Source organism: Rhinolophus sinicus, linkage group LG06 (assembly GCF_036562045.2).
Source record: "Rhinolophus sinicus isolate RSC01 linkage group LG06, ASM3656204v1, whole genome shotgun sequence".
NCBI classification, from domain to species: Eukaryota; Metazoa; Chordata; class Mammalia; order Chiroptera; family Rhinolophidae; genus Rhinolophus; species Rhinolophus sinicus.
In genome coordinates this window covers 16,849,341-16,872,847 of record NC_133756.1, presented here as the reverse complement: position 1 = coordinate 16,872,847, position 23,507 = coordinate 16,849,341, and the positions used below count along the sequence as shown (strand labels likewise).

Below are 23,507 nucleotides of genomic sequence, written 5' to 3'. Positions count from 1 at the left end.
CTCTAAGTTATCAGTTATAAAAAGGAACAATAAAGTACTTTGTTGAGTGCAGGGACTGATTGTTTGGGCCTCTTGTGAATAAGGTTGTTTATGCCAAGAAGTCTTGTGCTCAAGATCTGTAACCCAATTTCATGCCCTGCTCACTTCCACTCCCCAATGGCCTTTCTGAAGACCTGTACCAAGATTTGTTCTCATACGTCTTTGTTATTCTCCATGAGAAATTTAATATTTCTTTTAGACTCTTCATTCACATTCTTATGCTAACTTATATTTTAGGCCACATTCTGAACTTATTTTCCTATTTACTAATTTTTGTTCAGAATTGTTTTAGCTCTCCTTCAAAATCCATTTGCAATAATATGATTGCCATTTTGTTAAAATGGAGAATATGCTTTCAATTCTACAAATATTTACTTGGAACTACTCATATTCAGTCCAACCGTGTGCAAGGTCATATCATAGTGAATACAAGAGAAGTAGAGGGCTGTCTCCCAGAAAGTCTCCTTAGGAAGTAAACCATACATTTAAGAAACAGACTAGTATCAGCTAATGCTATAAAGATATGGCAGGGTATTTTCCTAATCTCAGTTATTAAGTTACCCTCATTCTGAAAATCCCCAAATCATCTTTAGTTTTTTCCTTTTATTTTTTGCTTCTAATCAGCAGCTAAGCTCTTTTCCCCTCCTTCTTCCACGTTCCCCCCACCCTCTGGTTCAAGCCATTGTTTCTCAGTCTAGTTGTGTGGGACACAGCTCCCTGGCCCATGCTGGTATTAGGAGCCTTGTGGCAGCTCACGGCAGCTCTCGCTGGCGGCAGCCGGCCACTCTGGCAGCTCAGGCAGCTCACGCCAACCTCTGGCTGCTCTTGGCAGGCCAGCTGCAGGGAGAGCTGTTGTTCACAATCTTAGCTGTAGAGGGCACAGCTCACTGGCCCATGTGGGAATCGAACCAGTGACCTCGGCGTTAGGAGCATGGTGCTCCAACCACCTGAGACACTGGGCTGACCCAGCAGCTAAGCTCTTGATTCTAAATCTTCAAAGCCGTTTATATCTGTTCCTTCCCTCACACATCTGTCAGTTCCGCCCTCTTCTCTTTTGCCTGGAGTGAATTATTTTCCCTATCCCTTAGCCCCCTGCCCCTCTTCTCACTTTTCCTGACCCATAGCTCTAATTGTATAGCTTATTTCTTTAAAAACTTTTTGTGGCTTCCATTGATTTCAGAATTGAGTCAAAAATTCTTTAGACTGATAGTTAAGGTCTGATATGTTTTTCCAGCCCTGTATTCCATTATTCCTCTTATTCACTTAATACAACTCCATGGTTTCCTAATTGTGTTCTCTTGGAAAAGTTATTTGATCTCTGGGCTTTGGTTTTTCCTTTTTAACTAGGGAATGAACCAGATCAGTGGTTAGAAATCACATTTAATTAATATTGAATAATTTGTAAGTGTTCAGGTATAAAAAATACATTATCTCAGAAGTGTGTATGGTGTGTGTATGTGTGAGTGTGTGTTCCAAAATAAATGGAAAGTGTTTAAAAATGATGGCTTAGCTTTTTCGCAGTGGGTTTGCTTCCGGAACACAGATATCATGAAAACCACCACTAAATCTAAGCCAAAATGGGAAAGGAAGAGACTCACATCGACATTGTTGTCATTGGACATATACATTCGGGCAAGTCTACCACTACTGGTAATCTGATCAACAAATGTGGTGGGATCAACAAAAGAACCATCGAAAAATTTGAGAAGCAGGCTGCTGAGATGGGAAAGGGCTCCTTTAAGTATGCCTGAGTCTTGGATAAATGGAAAGCTAAACATGAGCGTGGTATCACCATTGCTATCTCCCTGGGGAAATTTGAGACCATCAAGTATTATGTGACCATCACTGAACCCCCAAGACACAGAGACATTATCAAAAACATGATTGCAGGCACATCTCAGGCTGACTGTGCTGTCCTGATTGTTGGTGGTGAATTTGAAGCAGGTATCTCCAAGAATGGGCAGACTGGTGAGCATGCCATTCTGGTTTGCACACTGGGTGTGAAACAACTAGCGTGTTTCCCCGAAAATAAGACCTTGCTGGACCAACTCTAATGTGTCTTTTGGAGCAAGAATTAATATAAGACCCAGTATTATATTATATTATATATTACATTATTATATTATATTATATTATATTATATTATAACCCAGTCTTATAGTAAAATAAGACCGGGTCTTATATTAATTTTTGCTCCAAAAGACAACATTAGAGCTGATTGACCAACTAGATCTTATTTTCGGGGAAACACAGTAATTATTGTTGTTAACAAAATGGATTCCACTGAGCCACTCTACAGCCAGAAGAGATACAAGGAAATCTTTAAGGAAGTCAGCACCTATATTATTGGTTACGACCCTGATACAGTGGTATTTGTGCCAATTTCTGGTTGGAATGGTGACAACATGTTGGAGCCAAGTGCTAACATGCCTTGGTTCAAAGGATAGAAATTTGCCTGTAAAGATAGCAAGGCCAGTGGAACCATGCTTCTTGAAGATCTGGATTGCATCCTGCCACCAAAGCATCCAACTGGCAAGCCCTTGTGTCTGCCCCTCCAGGATGTCTACAAAATTGGTGGTATTGGTACCATCCCTGTGGGCCGAGTGGAGACTGGTGTTCTCAAACCCGGCATGGTGGTCTCCTTTGTTCATCAGTGTTAACATCTGAAGTGAAGTCTGTTGAAATGCACTGTGAAGCATTTCACTGTCTTCCTGGGGACAATGCGGGCTTCAGTGTCAAGAATTTGTCTGTCAAAGATGTTTGACATGGTAATGTGGCTGGTGACAGAAAAAATGACCCACCAATGGAAGCAGCTGGCTTCATGGCTCAGGTGATTAAAATGAACCATCCAGGCTAAATCAGTGCTTGATATGCACCTGTGCTGGATTGTCACATAGCTCATATTGCTTGCAAATTTGCTGAGCTGAAGGAGAAGATGGATTGTCATTCTGGGAAGAAACTGGAAGATGGCCCCAAGTTTCTGAAATCTGGTTATACTGCCATCGTTGATATGGTTCCTGGCAAGCCCATGTGTGTGGAGAGCTTCTGACTCTCCTCCTCTGGGCCATTTTGCTGTTCATGACATGAGACAGACATTTGCTGTGGGTGTCATCAAAGCAGTGGGCAAGAAGGCAGCTGGAGCTGGCACAGTCACCAAGTCTGCCCAGAAAGTTCAGAAGGCTAAATGAATAATAACCACAATAACAGCCACCTCAATCTAAATCAGGGGTGGAAGAATGGTCTCAGAATTCTTTGTCTCAATTGGTCATTTAAGTTTAATAGTAAAAGACTGATTAATGATTACAATGCATCGTAAAACCTTCAGAAGGAAAGGCGAGAACATTTTTGTGGACCATTTGGGCTTTTTCTTGTGTGGCAGTTTTTAAGTTACTAGTTTTTAAAATCAGTACTTTTTAATGTAAACAACTTGACCAAAATCTATTACAGAATTTTGAGATCCATTAAAACAAAGTTTAATGAGAAACTGGTGTGTTCTTTTGGTCAACATTATAATTTCCTATGGTACTACTTAGGTAAAAGACATAAGTAAGAGTTACCCATAATGTATTTCTGGTGTTACATCTGCTGAAGCTTTAGAATTTGATAATTCTGGGTTAATGATTTTTCCTGAGTGGGAACTTTGGGTTTTTCAATTTGTCTTAAGGGGAGGAATCATCTGTTTACCTAGTAAAAAGTTGTGGGAGGAGATCTGTTGATGTAGCACTTCATAGGTTAGGATAGATAAGCAAAGAGGGACTTTGTTTATGTGTAAGCTAGTTTATAAAGGCCAAATTCTATAATATTAAAGTCCACGTGTTGCATATAAAATTGTGTGTAGTTACATCAATACTGAGTAAATTTGTTATGTCAAATTTTAGTTTTCCAGTTATTGGAATGTGAATATTCACATTTACAGATACTGAGGTAGTTTAAAGAACCTAAAATGAAGCCTGAATAGTATTGAACACTGTCTTGTTACAGTTAATTGTATCCAGAGTCTAGGAAAAATGAATGATACTGGAAACTGAAAAAAAAAAGATGGATTAAAGTGAATCTTTCTTATTTTATCATTGTAAGCCTAGTGAGTAACTAGATGAAAGAGTCTCAATATAGTCCTCAATGCAACTTTTATAACACTAGCATATTGGTAAGGGAGTCTTAACATTTTTTTTCTCTTTCCTGTGCCAAAGTAGAAGGTATAAGGACTTAGGACTTGAGTCTAAGTTCTAATTTCATATAACTAGAAAAATTTTGTAAAATAAAATATGGAATAAGCTTTGGTAATATTTATATAATTGTCTGTGGGTAGTGAAGTTGTACAACCCTAGAAAGCAGATGATTTTTTTAAATTTTATTTTTATTGAGATATAATTGACAGATGATTTTTAATGCGTACAATGGCCACCATTTAATTTATTCAGTACCTATTATGGACCACTACTGATCATTTTCCTACTCCACCCCCAATTTTTCCTTTCTAGACCACTCCCATCTCAGCAATTGAAACCATCATTCATCTATTACTTAACCAAAAAACTACCGTGTTTCCTCAAAGATAAGACCGGGTCTTATACCATATTTCCCAAAAAATAATTCCAGGTCATATATTCATTTTTGCTCCAAAAGACACATTGGGGGTTATTTTCAGGGAATGTCTTATTTTTTTCATGTACAACAATCTACATTTATTCAAATACAGTCATGTCATCATCTTCTGGAACATTGTCATACATATTAAATGCATCCGTCTGGCTGACGATCTTAACTAGGGCTTATTTTCGGGGTAGGTCTTATTTTCGGGGAAACGCTGTAGGAGTCATCCTAATATCTTTCCTTTCCACCCCATTTCAAACCATCAAGTGGTTCAGCATTATCTTTAAAATATGTCCCGAGTCTGACTACTTTATATCACCTCTGTAGCCACCATCCTACTTCCATTTTCCGAATTAATCTCCACTAGCCAGATTGAACTTTTTAAAAATTTTCAGTTACAGTTGGCATTCAATATTCTTTTATGTTAGTTTCAGGTATATAGTATAGTGGTTAGATATTTATATAATTTACAAAGTGATCCCCCCAATTAATCTAGTATCCACCCGGCACTATACATAATTATTACAATATTATTGACTATATGCTCTGTGCTGTACTTTACATTCCCTTGACTATTTTGTAACTACCAATCTGTACTTCTTAACTCCTTCACCTTTTTCACTCAGCCCTGCAACCCCCTCCGTCCTAGCCAAACTGAACTTTAAAAAGGTAAATCAGATCATACCATCCCCACCGATGAATTTTCTTCTATGACATTTTGTTACCCTTTAAATAAAATCCAAACTCTGGGCTTAGATGTACAAGGCCTGACATGACTTGACCTACCTGCCTCTTGGACCTTATTTCTGATTACTCTTCCTTTAAATTACACCATTCTAGCCTCCCTTGCTGGCCTTTTCGTTTCTCAGATACACCAACCTCTTTCTCACTGTAGGGTCTTTGTACTTACTTTTCTCTTTTCCTATGATGTCTTTATCCCAGAATCATATGGCATGCTTCTGCTGGGATATCCCCTCTTTAAAGAGATTTTTGTTGACTAGCCTGTCTAAAATAGCCATCCATATCACTAGTTATCTCTTTCCTCTTCTTTGTCTTCATAGCTCATATCAGTTCCGAAAATATCTTGTTTATTTGTTTACTTATTGTTTGTAGCCTCCAGTCTAGGGTGAGCTCCTTGAGGGTAAAACTTTCTCTTGTTCACTATTATGTTTCCAGCCTTATAGAGTAGTGTCTATAGAAATGGATACCAATTAGAAGCAAGCCGGTTTGCATCACAGAAACCTACAAAAGCTTAGGAACTAAAGGTGGGTGTGAGGCTTGGGCTGAAAACAAGAGACCGATTGAAAGTCTTTTAAGGGGGAAACTGGGCCTGCAAGTCACCATCCCTATCCATTGAATCTAATAAGTTTAATCTATCCTGACAAGAGAAGAGTTTAATTTTTGGAGAAAAATTGAAACAGAAGTCCTTTATACTAGGTAAGCATCTAACATGACAGAAGATAGGGAACGAATACCATACTGAGAAGAGGGAGAGTAAAGGATTGTCTGTGTGCTGAATACCATGTTTCCCTGAAAATAAGACCTAGCCGGAAAATCATCCCTAATGTGTCTTTTGGAGCAAAAATTAATATAATACCCGGTATTATATTATATTATATATTATATTATATTATATTATATTATATTATATTAATTATATTATATTATACCGGCTCTTATAGTAAAATAAGACTGGGTCTTATATTATAGTAAAATAAGACCAAGTCTTAACGTTAATTTTTTCTCCAAAAGACGCATTAGAGCTGAATGTCCGGCTAGGTCTTATTTTCGGGGAAACACAGTAGTGAGGCTCTTGATACTTCTAGTCCTCTTCTATCACTTGGCTGTCAGGCAGGCAGGACTCATCCTTCTCCCACCCTCAGCCCCACCACTTGCCAGGAAATTGGTGGATTTGGAGAAAGTGAATACTCCCGAGTAAAAGAAGAAAACTTTAAAAAGTAACCACCAAAAAACCTTATAATTGTTTACTTCTAGGAGATAAAGAGAAGATACTGCATCTGTGAAGCAAGAGTAGTATACTATAAAATAGGAATAATTAGAGAACCACAAAGATGCTCAAAGACTTCTTAGAAATTAAAAAACATGATAAAACCATTTGAATAGGAGGAGGTAAAGGAGATAAAGTTGAGGAAATCATCATAGGGAAAAGTCAAAAATGGAAAATTGAGAGAAAAGATAAGAAAATTAAACAATCAATTCAGGAAGTCTATTTTTAATTAATACAAGACCATTTTCTAGAACTGACAGACATGAACTTCCAGATTGAAAGGACCTACTAAGTGACCAGCACAGTGAATGAGCACATCATTATGAAATTTTAGAATATGAGTAATAAAAATAAGATCCTAAGCATGTCCACAGAGGAAAACAAGTCAAAACATATCCCATACAAAGGATTGAAAATGGCATAAAACTTCTCAATACCAGCTCTGAAAACTAGACCAATGGAATAGTGTTCTCTAAGAAAAAATTATTTCCTACTAAGAATTCTATATCCAGCCAAGCTATCTGGCCAAGCATGAGGGTAGAATAAAGACATTTTCAGACATGCGAGGTTTTGAAAATTTTGCCTTTCATGTGCCTTTTCTTATGAAGCTACTGGAAGATGTGTCCTGTCAAAACAAGGGACTGAACAAAACAACAAAATAAAAAGGAAATCCATAAGCTCTAGAAAGAAGCGGGTAGAAAGATGGTAGCAAGTCCAAGGTGACTGCTGGGCAACAGTCTAGAGAATAAGCAGTTCAGGCTGGAGCAGAAGGATTAAGAGCTCCGGGAGAGATGTTGGGGAGGAGGGTCTGAAGAAAGAATTTAGGGATTTCTAGATGTGTTTGACAGGGTAGAAATTTTACAAGTCTGTTGGAGGCATTGGGAAAAATTAATCATAGGCATATAATAACTAAGCAAATGAAAAATTAGGCAAAAGAAAAAAAATTGTACAAAGAATAAAATATAGGGGCCCACCCCGGTGGCTCAGGTGGTTGGAGCACCATGCTCCTAACGCGGAGGTCGGGGGTTCCCCATGCGGTTCCCACGTGGGCCAGTGAGCTGCACCCTCTGCAGCTAAGATTATGAACAACAGCTCTCCCTGGGGCTGGGCTGCCGTGAGCAGCCTGAGGTTGGCATGAGCTGCTGTGGGCTGCCATGGGCTGCCGTGGGCTGCCGCAGGCAGCCACGGGCAGCCACGGGCTGCTGTGTGCTGCCAGGGGCTGCTGTGTGCTGCCATGAGCGGCCAGTGGCCAGCCTGAGTAGCCAGTGGCCAGCATGAGTGGCTGACGGCCAGCATGAGTGGCCAGCATCCATCGTGAGCAGCCGGCAGCCAGAGAGAGCTGCTGTGAGCAGCCGGCAACCGACTGCCTCAGCCGGGGGAGTGCAAGGCTCATAATACCGGCATGGGCCAGGGAGCTGTGTCCTACACAACTAGACTGAGAAACAACGGCTTGAACCGGAGTGGGGGGGGGGTGGAAGAAAGGGAGGGGGAAAAAAAGAAAATATAATACACAAGTAATAATTATAATCAGTCATAATAATGTAAATGCTGAGTCTTGATTTGTTTCTCTGGAATATTGATTTTTACCCAAAATCATCTTATAACAGTATTGGAAGGGAAGTAATTTAAGAAGGCTGAATCTTCAGCCTCCATGTTGGTAAGTCAGTAGAAGGTAAGAAATAACAGTGTAAGTGTATTAGAGCTATGATGGTAAATAGAAGAAACAGCTTAGAGTTGAAAGAGGTTCCCTCTGGGAGTAGGATTCAATGGTGGTATAGGCAGGCTAGGGGACTGTTATTTTTCATTATATACCTATTTGAATCTATGTAAGTGTTTATAATTCATGAAAATTAAGTTAGGAAGCTATTGCAGTAATCTAGAGAGCCAATGGTGGCTTGGACTGTGTGGTAACAGTGAAGGTGGAGAAGAAGTGGTTGGACCCTGGATGTTTTTGCAAGTAGAGGCAAGGGGATTTCCTAATGGATTGGGTGTGGGATATAGCACAAGTGAAGGAGGAGTCAAGGATGACTCTTAGGTTTTTGACTTGAACAACTGGGAGAATTGAGTTGCGGTTAACTACACTGGAAAAGTCTGTGTGGGAGACAGATTTTGGGGATCCGAGATTGGGAGATAACAAGTTGGCAGTTGGATAAACAAGTCTGAAATTCAGAGGAGAAGTTCAGGATGGTTGTGTCTTACTAGTTGGGGGAGTTTACGCAAATTATGCGAGTAACCTCTATAATTTGAGTTTTCTCATCTGTGTAGAAGGTAATAGTACTTCCATACCAGGTTGATGGGAGAATTAAATGAGCTAATGTACATAAAGAACTTATCACAGTGCAAGGCATGAAACCTTGCCTGTTATTATTTTTATTATTGTTATTACTAATATCATAATCATCTGAAGCTGAGATTGAGGCTGAATAGCACAAAACTTAAGGATCCAGTCTTGACTCTGCCATTTGCTAGTTGTGTGATGTTGGGCAAGCCACTTAATCTCTCTTCAGTTTTTCTAAAAATGAAAAATGGAGATAATAATGGTACCTACCACATAATGTTTTCATAAGCGTTAAATGAAGTAATCCCTGTAAAGTACTTAGAACAGCATCTGACACATTAAGTGCGGAATAAATATTCCCCATCATCATCATCATCTTCATTATTTGTCTGTGAACTCCTTGAAGAAGGGACCATCATGTTTATTTTCTATAGCCTCTACTTAATCCTTTGCCTGGCACTATGCTTAGAATATATGTGACAGAAAAAAAAAAATTAAATGTTCTGTATATCTATGGAGAGCACAAACCTTGCATATAGTAATTTCTTGATACATGTTTGTTAGATTGAATTGTTCTTTTTTCTCTATACTTTTCTTCCACTTTGGGAGAGGGGGGAAGAAATAAACATTTGACAGTGTTGTTTCAGAAGTATGCTCACATCAGAGCGTTTGAGATTTTGCTCCCCAGCATGTGTCATCACTTTGGCTCAAATAAACTCTTATCAATTTTTTTTTAAAAGTATGCTCACATAAATTGAAGTTTGCGTTTATATTTTACTATTTTGGTGTGAGTTTATGAGTAATCTTAGAATAAAGGATAAATTTGGAAGGAGGAGGAAGCTTTTTCTGTGCTTGGGGAGACAGTGTGGATAGTTGGATTTCTGGATATTACTAGTTCTCTTGTAAACTTCCTAGATTTAAAGAAAAAGCATTTTGGGAACATTTAAAGTCACTGCATAAATGCATTAATAGTTCTGCCTTTGTCCGGAGACTTGCTATTTTGCTCCTTGCATGGCAGTTTTAAGCAATGTGGTTTAAAATTTTTTGTGTGAAATAAAGAAAATACTTACAGAATGAACTCGTTCTTGGTCTCAGTTTACTTTCAGTTGTTATTCAAGATAGAAGATATTTTTCTCTCAGAAATCTAGGATGTTTTTGCATTTATTAAACTAGCTTAATATTTATAAGCAAGCATATCTAATTTTACCTTGTTAGAATTTTATATTGTTTCATTAAAAAAGTGTAAAATTAGAGCATGAACTTGATTGGTCCTCTTGTTATTATATGTAGTGCTCTAGTGATTGCTGAGCTATGTTTCTTTTGCCTTTAGCTATTTTAAAATTGGGCTGTAAAAACCAGAGATAGAAAAGAAAAAGCCAGACTGAACCAGCTGTTTAGTGTCACCTGATGTGAGGCTTTGGTGATTAATGTCTGTTCAGCTGAATTTTCCTTGTGAGTCCTTATATCCAGGACCTAGCACAACCAGTTTTCCATGATGTAATATCTCTAACAGACTTTTGAACTGCAGCAAGCCTTACCCAAGGATGTTATTGCTTTTTTCATTGGTTTAGATTCATAGCTCTTTTGGGAACTTGAAACCTAAGCTATCACCCTTTCTTTTCCTTTTTACTTATTGGTAATTTTTTCTAGTGCAAGAGTGTAATGATATCTTTGCTTTATTTGGGAGTAAAATGCAAAGCAGTTCCTTTCAGTGCCACATGTTAAAGCTTAGTGGAATCTGGTGGAGTATGTTACAGGACCTTTCCTTTCAAAATCATGGGAGGAAATCAGATAAAAATATATCAAAACTTCTGGAAAAACATTTTTAAAGTTAACCATTCTAAGTAGGTCTCAGATGTAGGCCTTTTAGAAAGTGTATTAATATAAAAATCATGCCCACATTTTAATATTCTATTGTAGGTTTATTTCAGGCCGCTTTTTTTTTTTGTCTTTTTTTTTTTTAAATTGGGAAATATTGGGGAACAGTGTGTTTCTCCAGGGCCCATCAGTTCCAAGTCGTTGTCCTTCAATCTAGTTGTGGAGGGCGCAGCTCAGCTCCAAGTCCAGCCACCGTTTTCAATCTTTAGTCGCAGGGGGCACAGCCCACCATCCCATGCGGGATTTGAATCGGCAACCTTATTTGTTAAGAGCTTGCGCTCCAACCAACTGAGCCATCCAGCCACCCCTTCAGGCCTCTTAGTTGTTTTTTTTTTTTTTACCATAACTTTGGAGTCAGACATTTTTCTGGAAAGACCAGTACAGGTCAGAAAAACTCCTTCAATGCACGTGGTGCTAATTGCTCAAAGTTGGCAATAGAAAGGCTTGTTAAAGCAAACCAGTTAGATTTTCATTGTTTTACAGATAGGCATTTATAAATCAAAAATGAAGTTATTATTGAAACACTTGACTTTTTTCTTCCATACCCATTGTCACAGAACAAAACATGGGCTTTGGAGCCAAACAGATGCAGATTCTAGTACCTTCTCCGACCTTTGTCACGTAAATGCTCTGAACCTCATTTTCCTAGATGATAAAATGGAGGTAATTCCATCTCAGGTAATACGTACATATAAAAGACCTAGCACAATTTCCAGGTATAATGTAGGTGAGCAATAAGTAGTAATTTTCTTGACAGCTTTGACGTAATGGCCACAGAACTCTTACTAGGTCCTTTTATGCAGTATTGAGAGGTCCAAGTCTAACAGTAGGGTCAGTGTTTTGTTTGTTTGTTCCAGAATGAGGACAGCTAGATGCGTTTTAGACTCTTGTCATGCATCTCCCTTGCTCTTCTGTATAGGTAATAAACTTTTGAGGAGGGATGACATTTAAACTTAGTGTTTAGCTCTGAGTTTTATATAGAACTGTGAGGTCAAGAAATATTTTACTGGATATAAATGTCACCAAGGAACATAATAATATTATTTTTCTTATGCTTGTTTAGAAAGAGTCAGAGCCCAAAGTCTATTCTAGATCTGTGACCATGATGACATAGGATAGTGACCCATACATTATTTTTGATTATGTATTGATTATTAGTTTTCTATAGCTGCCATAACAAATTACCACACACCTACTGGCTTAAAACAAAATTATTATTTTATTGTTCCATAGGTCAGAAGTCTGACGTAGGTCTTACTGAACTAAAATCAAGGTATTGGGAGAGTTGTATTCCTTTCTGGAGATTCTAGGGAAGAATCTGTTTCCTTACTTATTTCAGCTTTTAGTGGCTGCTTGCATTCCTTGGCTTGCAGCCCTCTTCCATCTCCACAGCTGACGTGACTGATTCAGTCTTTTTCATGTTGACACTGATTCTTCTACCTTTGTCTTCCACCTTTGAGGACCGTTGTGATTACATTGGACCCACCTTGATAATCTAGGATCGTCTCCCTATTTTAAAGTCAGATGATTAGCAACCTTAATTCCATCTGCAATTTTAATTCATTCCCCTTGCCATATAACAACATATTCATGGGTTGTAGGGATTAGGACTTGGACATCTTTGGACAGCTTCTGCCTACCATGGTATTCCATTAGGAAAACATTTTTTTAAAAAAAGATTTTATTGGGAAAGGGGAACAGGACTTTACTGGGGAACAGTGTGTACTTCCAGGACTTTTTTCCAAGTCAAGTTTTTGTCCTTTCATTCTTAGTTGTGGAGGCACTTTTCAGCTTCAAGTTGTTGTCCTTTCAGTCTTAGTTGTGGAGGGCGCAGCTCAGCTCCAGGTCCAGTTGCCGTTGCTAGTTGCAGGGGGCACAGCCCACCATTCCTTGTAGGAGTCGAACCGGCAACCTTGTGGTTGAGAGGACGCACTCCAACCAACTGAGCCATCTGGAAGCTCAGCGGCAGCTCAGCTCAAGGTGCCGTGTTCAATTTTAGTTGCAGGGGGCGGAGTCCACCATCCCTTGCGGGAGTCGAGGAATTGAACTGGCAACCTTGTGGTTGAGAGCCCACTGGCCCATGTGGGAATCGAACCGGCAGCCTTCGGAGTTAGGAGCACGGAGCTCTAACTGCCTGGGCCACCAGGCCGGCCCAGGAAAACATCCCCAGGTGCTATTATTAACCCGTATTAAATATTAATAAAACTCAATTTCTCTCTTTTATATAAAAATAATGTAAGTAAAAATTCTCATTTTCTTCCCATACTTCAGTGGATAATCTTGCTCATTTCCCATTTTGGAAACTGTTGGCTGATAATAGTAGGGCCTAGGAAAGGTCCTGCCCTGGAATAAGAATTTTAACTTTTAATTGAATTCAGTAAATATTTACTGAGCACTATGCACAAGGCAGTGTTTTAGTATCTATAGAAACACAAACTACATGGTGTATTTAATCCAGGTCAGCTAACTACTGCAGTAAACAACTTAAACTCTTGTTGGCTTAAAAGCTTGTTTCTCATTCATGTCCCAGTCCAATGTATGTTGGGTGGAGGTGGAAGGGGAGCAATTTTTACCAAGGACAGGGCCCTAGTTTCCTCCACTTCTTCATCTGCAGGCAAATTAAGAAATAAAGTGTGGGAGATAGTGTTGAGGTTTTTATGGGACAGGCCTATAATGACATCATCACTTCCGCCCCTAGAGCTCCGCCACTGGCCAGAACTCTTATAATCTTAATCAATTGTTATAGACATGTAGTCTACTTCAGGAGGAAAAGGGAAGCCATTTAGTGAACAAGTAGCCATTCCCTTGCACACATAATATCCCTGCCCTCAAGGACCCTTTAATTTAGTGGACGAAACAGACATAGATAAAACTTTATGTAGAAGGGCAGGCCTGATAAGTGTTACAACAGAGGTTTATAAGGAGTGATATGAGTGTAAAGGGAAGAGAAAGATTAATTTTGATTAGAAAGATTAGGGAAATATTTGAAATTATGTCTCCAAGATAGGGATTATTATAACCATCCTCAAAAGGCTACTTTAAGAATTAAATGACAATATGTGGCAGTGCCTGGCATACTAAATGGTATATAAATGTTTGGTGCTATTGATGTTGTTATTTGGAGATATTCTTGAACTGAGTTTTTAAGGTTTGGTAGAGCTTTGAAATATGAATTCCAGATGGACTCATTCTAGCAACATATGGAAGTGGGAGAATCCCACTCCATATTTAGGAGTGGCAGGTTGTATAACTAAAACATGGAGAATGCAGGTGGATGTAATTGGAGATAAGGTTAGGGAGGTTTGAGTCAGTTCATTCAGACTCTTGAATAACATACCAAGGAATTTGAACTTTGATCAGGAGCTGTGAGCTGCCACAAAACCTTTCTGAGTAGCCAGTAGCTTCTTAAGGGAAGGGATTGTGTCTTGTTCATTTTTATAACTATATGAAGAGGTAATATAACACTGTAATTATAATGGAACCCACTGTTTCAGTTTGACTGCTCGCTCTGTCACTTACTACCGTAGCTGTATGACTTTGGGCAAGTTACTTAATTTCTCTGAGCCTCAGTTTCTTTGTCAATATGATTGAGGTAATGAAACTACTACTTCACTGGGTTGTGAGGATTAAATGAATATAATGTAAAGTGTTTAGAATAAAGCTTGTATAGTAAACTACTCTTTAAGAGTTAGTCATAAGCATTATAATCATTGCCAATATCTGGCATATGAGTATGGTAGGTACTCAATAACTTTTGAGTGGTCAGAGTTGTGTTTTAAATTTACTCAGCAAGTGTTTATATACTGTTATATACCAGGCAAGAGAATGCTGTTAAGGCGTTTATGGTCTAGTAGAGGAGATATTAATATAAGGCATGTTATAAGACATAAAGGTAGGAAATGATGATGCTATAGGAGAGAGGTGTAGATGGAGTGCCTTGGTAGTTCTGGAGCATGTTAGTTCAGAGGGGAGCCAAACTTGTTTTGTGGGAAAGGAAGTATTTGAACTGGGCTTTGAGGATGGGTAGACTGTGGAAATGAGGGGGGCAGGGCATTCTAGCCAGTGGGCATAGCCTGAAAAAAGGCCAAGGTGTGGGAAAGCATGGTAATGATACTTTATGGGGAATGGTTAAGTCATGCTACAGGAAAGACTGAGAGGCAATATAAGTTAAGTCTCTGGTCAAAGTCTAATTTACTAGCGGTATCAGAGTCAGGTGGGAGTTTCCTGTTGTAGTCTTACTAACCTTAGAGATTAGCTGTCTTTTGTGTAGATTGAGCCTTGCTACTCAATGTATGGTCCATGGACCAAACAACATCACCTGGGAGCTTATTAGAAATTCAGACTCTTAGTGCCCCCATAGAATCAGAGTCTGCAATTTACATGATTTACATGATTTGTTTCTACATTAAAATTTAGGAAGCACTGATCTAAAAAAAAACAAACGAGAAAACAAGTCTCCCTACTTCTCAACATGTACATATATGTAATATGAAACTAAAAATAACAAGTTGAGTAATCACTTCCTTTCATGCATATGCATTAAGAAAGTACTCCCTTCTTGAGCTAAGTAATTCTAGCTGGCATGATTTTGGGTGGTGGTAGTGCGGAATAAGAATCATTCAAAATGTAACTTTTTTAGGTCCTGTCTCATACCAAAAAAAGATTTGAGGTTTTATCCACAACTTAGATTTTGATATAATTAGCAATAAAAATTTTAGTGAAAACTTACTGTTAATATTAAATGCTTTTCTAGATATATATCACTTCCCTGTGAAGGATGAGTAATATTTCCCTTTTAAAGTATATTCTGTTTATAGCAACTGGAATGATTAACTCCACTCAGGCTCATCTTCCAATATAAGCTAATGCCTGTCTCAGCTTGCCAGCTCTGTGACACTGTTGTGGACGTGATGGTGGTGGAAAGGAAATGAGGTTAAGGAGGTCACGTAGAAGTAGAGTTGTGCGACACCACTGTGATGTGGTGATGTGAGTAGGGGGTGGGGAAGAAGGCAGACAGAAAACTAACACGAAGCCAGCGGCTGTCTGAATGTGCTGTCTGTGACACCTCCGTGGGTGTCGTGGTCACATGATGGTGTTCCTGGGGGGAAGGGAAGCAAGGGTGTATCACCCCCAAACCAGGTCTCTCCAGCTTCTAGGAGACCCATGACTTTAGAATGTAGCCATCATTTTACTAGTAGAATCATCCTGCCTAGCTTCTATATAAATATTTGACTAAATAAAATAAATACCTCTTGGCTGGGAGTGTTCTTTCTTATAAAATGAGTTTACAGTGTGAAGCTAATTTGATGATTGTTTTTTTCATTCAAGAAATGCTTGTTTAGCATCTTATGTGCAAAGCATTGTGTTTCGGGCACTGTATATAGAAACAAATGAGGTGAGATCTGTACTCTTAAAAACTTTTCTTATATTCTAGTCTGGAGAAGGAGTCAGAAATGTTAAACGAAGAAGAAGGGCTAACATTTTCTAGTGCTTGTATTCCAGGAGCCCAAGTTATCTCATTTCATCTTCACAGTAACTATCTAGGTTAGGTAATATTAATGTCCCATTTTGTGAGTGAAGAAACTGAAATACAGAGAGGTCATCAGTAAGTAGCAGAAGCAGGATTCAAATCCAAGCAGTTTTGACTCCAGACCCCGGACCACTTCACTTATGCAAATGAGCAGTCATTACTTGAGCTTGCTTACTACGCGCCAGATGCTATACTAAGTACTAGAAATGCAGAGCTAAATAAAACTCTGAATCTTCTGCAGTAAGGAAAGTTACAAAAGAGTGATGGGGGTTATTATCCTATTTTACAGAGAGGGAAACTAATGCTTGCCAAATAAAAGGTGGAGGTAGGATTTGAACCCAAACCCGCCAACTTCAGTGCCCTTTTAACCAACTCTGTTTTGCTTTCCATTTCTTCCCAATCCAGAGGTAAGTTTCAACTAGTCATTGGAGCCTGCATCCTGTTTTCAGTACTGCCTAGATCTTGCCTTCCTTTCTCAGGTTCCCAAGTCTCTGGATGCACTTAGAAGAAAAACAGTGATCCAGAAACCACCTCTTGGAGAAACTCTGAAATTTCCACATTAGTAATTTTGGTGGAAGCAGCATGTCTTTAAAACTGCTTTAATATCACAGCCCACCAGGCATTCTCCCTCACTCAGTTTCTTTTCATTCATCAACACATGTGCATACTATTTGCTAGGCACTGTTTAGGTGCTGTGATCACAGGAAAAAGTATGACCTGAATTCTGTCTTCATGGAACTTCACAGTCCTTTCCAGCGTAGTTGCTGCTGTGCTACACTCTCACTTGTAGTCAGTCTCTTCCCTTTTCTTAGTTCTTCTAAACTAGAACTTAATTGTGGGAATTATTAGTGAGACTTCCTTCCTGGCACTGCAAACCCCAGTTGTCACTGACTTTATGACATTTGTCTCCACCCACTTTATGATTATCAGTCATAATCATTGATCTGTGATTTTTAATTTAAAATTATATTTATATATAAATATAACCTGTTGGTTTAAAAAAACTTAAAAATAACGTAAGTGTATAGACTAAAAAATGTATACAGTACCACTTTACCCCCTCAGTACCACTTATTATTAATGTTTCTGGACTTTTTTTTATTAATATACAAACATTTTTCACACAAATGGTATTTGTAGCTAAATGTTTTCATTTAACAATATATTTTGGATATCTTCCTTCCCATATCAGTGCATAAAGATCTACTTCATTCTTTTTAATGGCTATATAGTATTCCAGTCTAGGAATATATTATAAATATTTAACCAGTCTTTTATTGGTGGGTATTTAGATTCATATATACTGGTGAAGTAGATGTCCTTTTACATGTATTTTCGCTCATCCAAATTGAGTATATTTGTAAGATAAATTCGTAGAAGTGAAATCAGAGCAATTAAAATTTTTGCTAAATATGATCAATTACCCTTTGAAAAAGTTGTGCCAAGAATTCAACAGTGTTAAAAAAAGAAAAAAGAATTCAACAGTGTTTCTCATTCTTGTTTTCTCACCTTCTGGACAACACTGAGCATTATCAATCTTAATCTTTTTTCTCTTGATAGATTTAAAAAGCAATTATCTTCTTCTTTTAATGTACATTTCTTTAATTATGAGTGAATTCGAGCACATATTGATATTTTTATTAGTCATTTATACTTATTTTTCTGTGAATTCTGTTGTGTGTTTTTTCTTACGTATTTGGAAGAGGTTTTTTGTGTTGTTTTTTTTTTTAATGTTAAGGAGTTTGTCCTTTGTCATCCAGCAAATGTGGGCTCCCCCATCTCCCCTGTTTGTTATCTATAAATTACAGGCCTTCAGATTGGGTAGTCCAACTTGCTTACGTTATAGATGAGGAAACCTAGCCCCAAATAGTGTTAAGGTTGGTGACTTTTTTTGGCAGGGTGGGGGTGAGCATGTAGTCAGATAGTTACAGAGCTGAAATGAGCATGAAGTTGTTTTACTTCCACTTTGGTGCTTTTTTCATTATACTATGCTATTTTTAAGGCTTACTCCTCTCCCTCTTCCACCATTACTTTTTACCACTAAGTCTTTCCACCACAACTACACGTTTCATGGTAAACTTAGAAACTTACTAGCCTAGTGTCAAAGATTGAGAGCTATAGGGTTGTACAGGAACCCAGGAGACTTCACAGGTATTGGATTGTTTCTAATATGATAATTAAACTGGTTTCTCTGTAGGCAGTTATGTTCATGTTCTTTTCATTTATTAAAAAAAAAAACCAACCTGTTTTGTTTTGTAGGTTCATGGGTGTGTGTGTACATCAAGGACAATTGCATGCACTTACAGAGGTAAGACTTCAATAGCGTGTTGAAGTGACTTTGTTGCCTTAGTTTCAGCTTTTATGGTTCCATAGTGATTGTTACATGCATATATAAGGAAAATTTGTGTGTATTTATGTTTATGCAAAAATGGCAGTGTTAACAATGTTTTCTTCTGTTGCCTGGAAACAATGACCATATCTCTTAATGCTCTTGGATTCTCTCATTATATTTGGTGAATATTCTGAGAATACGAGTGCTCAAATATGAAATTGGTTCTTGCTGCTTGGATGACCCCCTCCTAAACTACGGGATGGCATCACTTGGCTTCAGACTCTATCATGAAAACAATGATTACCCAGAAATGATCGGTGTCCTGATCTAGAATTCCACTGTCACTGCTCTAGTTTCCTGATTGGTCTCATTACTCCTTGGAATCAGTTTACTTCTCCATTCTCATTTCATTTTCTGCCTCTTCTGGGCAGATAAATATGAGATAGTCATTACTGAGGCTCTGAGGAACAGAGAATCCTCTCTAGAACAAAGATTTCCTAAATTCAGGTACTGAGTTACCAGTTTCAGAATTTGCTTGGGTGCTTCTTAGAAACACAGATTCCTGGAATCTTCTAGATTTCGTAGGTCTGCATAGGGCCCATGTGTATTCTTTAAAGCTCCCTAGATTAGTCTCATGAGCATCTAGATTTTAGAATCTGTGTTCTAGAATGTTTTCACATTCCTCCTTGAGAAGTGCGTGCCAAAATACAAAGTGAAGAAACTTAGGAAGGAAAATTGTTTAACAGAATTTGCAAGAGTATTGGTTTCCTACTGGCTTGGTGTCTGTTATTAGTCCTTAATATCTTATGAAGGTGCAGCTCACGTGCCTCACTCTTTGAGTATATGTCTTTTCTCAGTTATGGAGAGCACCAGAATGTGGAATGTGTGTAGCTATGTCCTGCCTCTTATATGGAATACCAAAGAAGGTGAAATAGTGAAGTGGTTAAGAGCATGGACTCTGAAGTCTTGATTGCCTAGATTTGAATCCCTCTTTGCCTCAATGTTTTAATCTGTAAAATGGGAATAATGATAATAGTATCTGCCCCAGGGAGTCTAAATAGAGAAGAGGACTAGTAGCTAAGCCCTAGAGTATTTCAATTTTAAAAGTCTGGGGAGAAGGGCAGATATAGAAGGAGTAGCTAATGAGATAGGAAGGAAAGCATATTGACCTGGAATAGAAAGGAAGAAGGAGTTTCAAGAAGGGAGTAATTAATTGTGGCAAATGTTGCTGATAAGATGACCACCTCAGAGGGATATTTTGAGGATGAATGTAAAATGCTTATTTAGCACAGTGCCTGGCATATAGTAATTGTTAAATACATTTTAACTATTATAGCTTTTATTATTAACAGTGACTAGTCCCTCCTGAACTCTTTGAATTGTCAACATTGTTTCATTTGGTACTTAGTTCTATACTGTTATTAGTGTCATTAAATGTTTTAAAAATCTTTTATTCAAGTAAAGCATAACAGAAAAAGCACATAAATGACAAGTATACAGCTCACTATATTTTTGCAAATGAACACACCCATAAACCAGCATCCCAGATCAAGAAACATTTTCTGTGTATTTCTTTTCTCAGAAGTGAGTCTAAAAATTCTTCAAAGACAATTGTCTCCTTCTCTCAAGCCTTCTACCTGCTAAAGCTCTGACAATACTAATTGTAAAACATATTTGTTGTACTCCCAGCTTATATCATTATTCTCTGAAATGTGGGTTCATTGGAAGGGCTCGCGTATTGGTTTTTCTGACAAAGAACAACATACTTTAATGTTTGGGATCACGTCACAAATTTAGAAGTGGAGTATAATGGAAATGGCAGAAATGAATGATCTTAATACAACATACTCTTGGCCATGTTACACTTAAATAATATTTTCTGTTGCTTTATAGCTTGTGTATAGTCATATACAATATACAGTGCATGTTTTGTGAAGGAGTATGTATTTCCAGTATTATTAATGAGATATTGACATTGCCTATGACATTAATAATTTTTATTATGTTACTAGGCTGATGTGAAGTCCAAATATCCAAATGGTCTTGGTTATTTTCAGATGGCAAAGGCCATCATGACATAGATCTCTGGGTACTCCTACGTTTAATTGCCTTACAGTTGTTTTTCACTTTTGTATTTTTTTATTAGTTTCAGGTGTACAAAATGCAGTAATGATTAGACATTTATACACCTCACAAACTGATAACCCCAACAAGTCTACTACCCATCTGACACCGTACATAGGTATTCTAATACCATTGACTATACTCCCTATGCTGTACTTTATATCCTGTGACTGTATTTTATATATATATATATATATATATATATATATATATATATATATATATATACATATATATATATACACACACACACACATACATATATATATGTATATATATATATATATATATATATATATATATATATATATATATGGTGTGATCAAACAATACGGTGAATGTTTAAATAAAAAAAATTACAGTAAAAGACACATTGCCATTAATCTCCCTCAAAATACTCCCCCTCACTTCAAACACACATATCCCATCGTTCTTGCCACCTTCTGAAGCAGTTCTGGAAGTCCTCTTTCATGTCTTTAGTTGTGCTGTTGTGGCTGCCTTGATGTCCTGAATCATTTTGACTTTGGGGAAGAGCCAGAGTCGCAGGGTGCCAGATCTGGTGAATAAGGTGGATGAGAACACACCGTAATGTTTGTATTTGACAGAAATTGCTGTACCAGAAGCAATGTGTGACATGGAACATTGTCATGACAGAGGATGATTTACAACATACTTTAAAACACACCTTCTCTCAACTTTAGTTCACACCTGACTGATGGCACCACACAAGTTGAAACTTGTCACACACTGTTACTAAGGTTCAACGTGCAGATTCCCATATTGAAGATCCCTGCCTTTCCGTTGGACGGCACTCGGTAGCAGCATTCACCATAGTTTGTGATCACAATAGAAAGGCTCTGTCACACATCCCTTCTGGTATGGCAATGTCTGTCAATTAAAAACATTACGGTGTATCCTCATCTACCTTATTCACCAGGTCTGGCACAGTGCAACTTCCGGCTCTTCCCCAAAGTCAAAATGACCATGTAAGGTAAACGTTCTGAATCAATTCAGGACATTGAGGCAGCCACGACAGCATAACTAAAGATACTCACAAAAGAGGACTTCCAGAACTGCTTCAGGAAGTGGCAAGAACGATGGGATAATTGTGGTCGAAGTGAGGGAGAGTATTTTGAGGGGGATTCATAGCAATGTGTCTTTTACTGTAATAATTTTTTTTAAATTTAAACATTCACCATATATTTTGATCACAGTCCATATATGTATATGTATGTGTACATATATAATAGTTGACATTCAATATAATTTTATATTAGTTTCAGGTATACAATGCAGTGGTTAGGCATTTATATAATTTATGAAGTGATCTCCCCTTAAGTCTAGTAGCCATCTCTCACCATACTTAGTTTTTACATTATTGACTATATCCCCCATACTGTTAATATATTTCACATTCCCGTGACTGTTTTATGACTACCAATTTTTACTTCCTCACCCATTCTCATCTTTCTCACCCATACCCCCCAACACCCCTCTCATCTAGCAACCATCAGTTTGTTCTCTGTATCTATGAGTCTGTTCTGTTTGTTCATTTATTCTGTTCATTAAATTCTACATTTAAGTGAGATCATATGGTATTTGTCTTTCTCTGTCTGACTTATTTCACTTAGCATAATATCCTCTAAGCCATCCATGTTGTTGCAAATGGCAAGATTTCATTCTTTTTTATGGCAGAGTAATACTCCATTGTATAAATGTACCACAATTTCTTTATCCAATTGTCTATTGATGGGCATTTTGGTTGTTTCCATATCTTGGCTATTATGAATAGTGTTGCAGTAAATATAGGGGTGCATATATGAGGTCTAACAATTAAGTTAGCAAACTTGTTGCAATGCTGTTCCTAATCTTTTTTGCTATCAAGGGATTATTCATTATGAATTTGTACCAACTAGGCAAACAGTTAACCAAGTTTACTGTATGGAAATGCTGAAAAGGCTGCGGGAAAATGTCTGGACTTTTTGCCAACGATTCATGACTCTTGCATCATGCCAAAGCACCATTCACATAGCACTTCTGTGAGGGAGTTTTCAGCCAGTAAACAAACGACTGTATTGGAACACCCTCCCTACTCACTTGATCTAGCCCCCAATGACTTCTTTCTTTACCTGAAGATAAAGGAAATATTAAAAGGAAGACATTTTGATGACATTCAGGACATCACGGGTAATTCAACAACATCTCTGATGGCCATTCCAGAAAAAGATTTCCAAATTGCTTTGAAGGGTGGACTAGGTGCTGGCATCGGTGCATAGCTTCCCAAGGGGAGTACTTTGAAGGTGACTGTAGTGATATTCAGCAATGAGGTATGTAGTACTTTTTCTAGGATGAGTTTGCTAACTTAATTGTCAGACCTTGTATTTTTTTGAACTAGTGTTTTGGATTTCTTTGGTTAAATACCCAGGAGTGGAGTTGCTGGGTCATAAGGTAGTTCTATTTTTAATTTTTTGAGTTACCTCCATACTGTTTTCCACAGTAGCTACACCAATTCACAGTCCTACCAACAATGCACGAGGGTTCCCTTTTCTCCAAATCCTCACAACACTTGTTGTAATTGCCTTTCAATGTTGGCTGTGCAGCACAGCTATTTATTTCAAGAAGAATCACAAAAATAAATTACTAATAACATCTACAACAGCACTTGGAACTTGGATGATATTTAGTAAATATTTCTTGACTGGTGGTATGCCTGCTCTCTACAGTA

The 23,507-nt window shown here is 37.9% G+C and overlaps 1 protein-coding gene and 1 pseudogene across 5 annotated transcripts in view; both read left to right on the top strand.

Moving 5' to 3' along the window:
• Positions 1-23,507, top strand: part of TESK2 (testis associated actin remodelling kinase 2) — a 126,405-nt gene that overhangs the window by 60,990 nt on the left and 41,908 nt on the right. For all 5 annotated transcript variants that reach the window (XM_074334636.1, XM_019749378.2, XM_074334637.1 and 2 more), the window contains one exon: positions 18,586-18,634. In XM_074334636.1, the coding sequence (XP_074190737.1) occupies positions 18,586-18,634 (49 nt within the window). The remainder of the gene's footprint in view (positions 1-18,585; positions 18,635-23,507) is intronic.
• LOC109456875 (putative elongation factor 1-alpha-like 3) lies at positions 430-3,738 on the top strand (annotated as a pseudogene).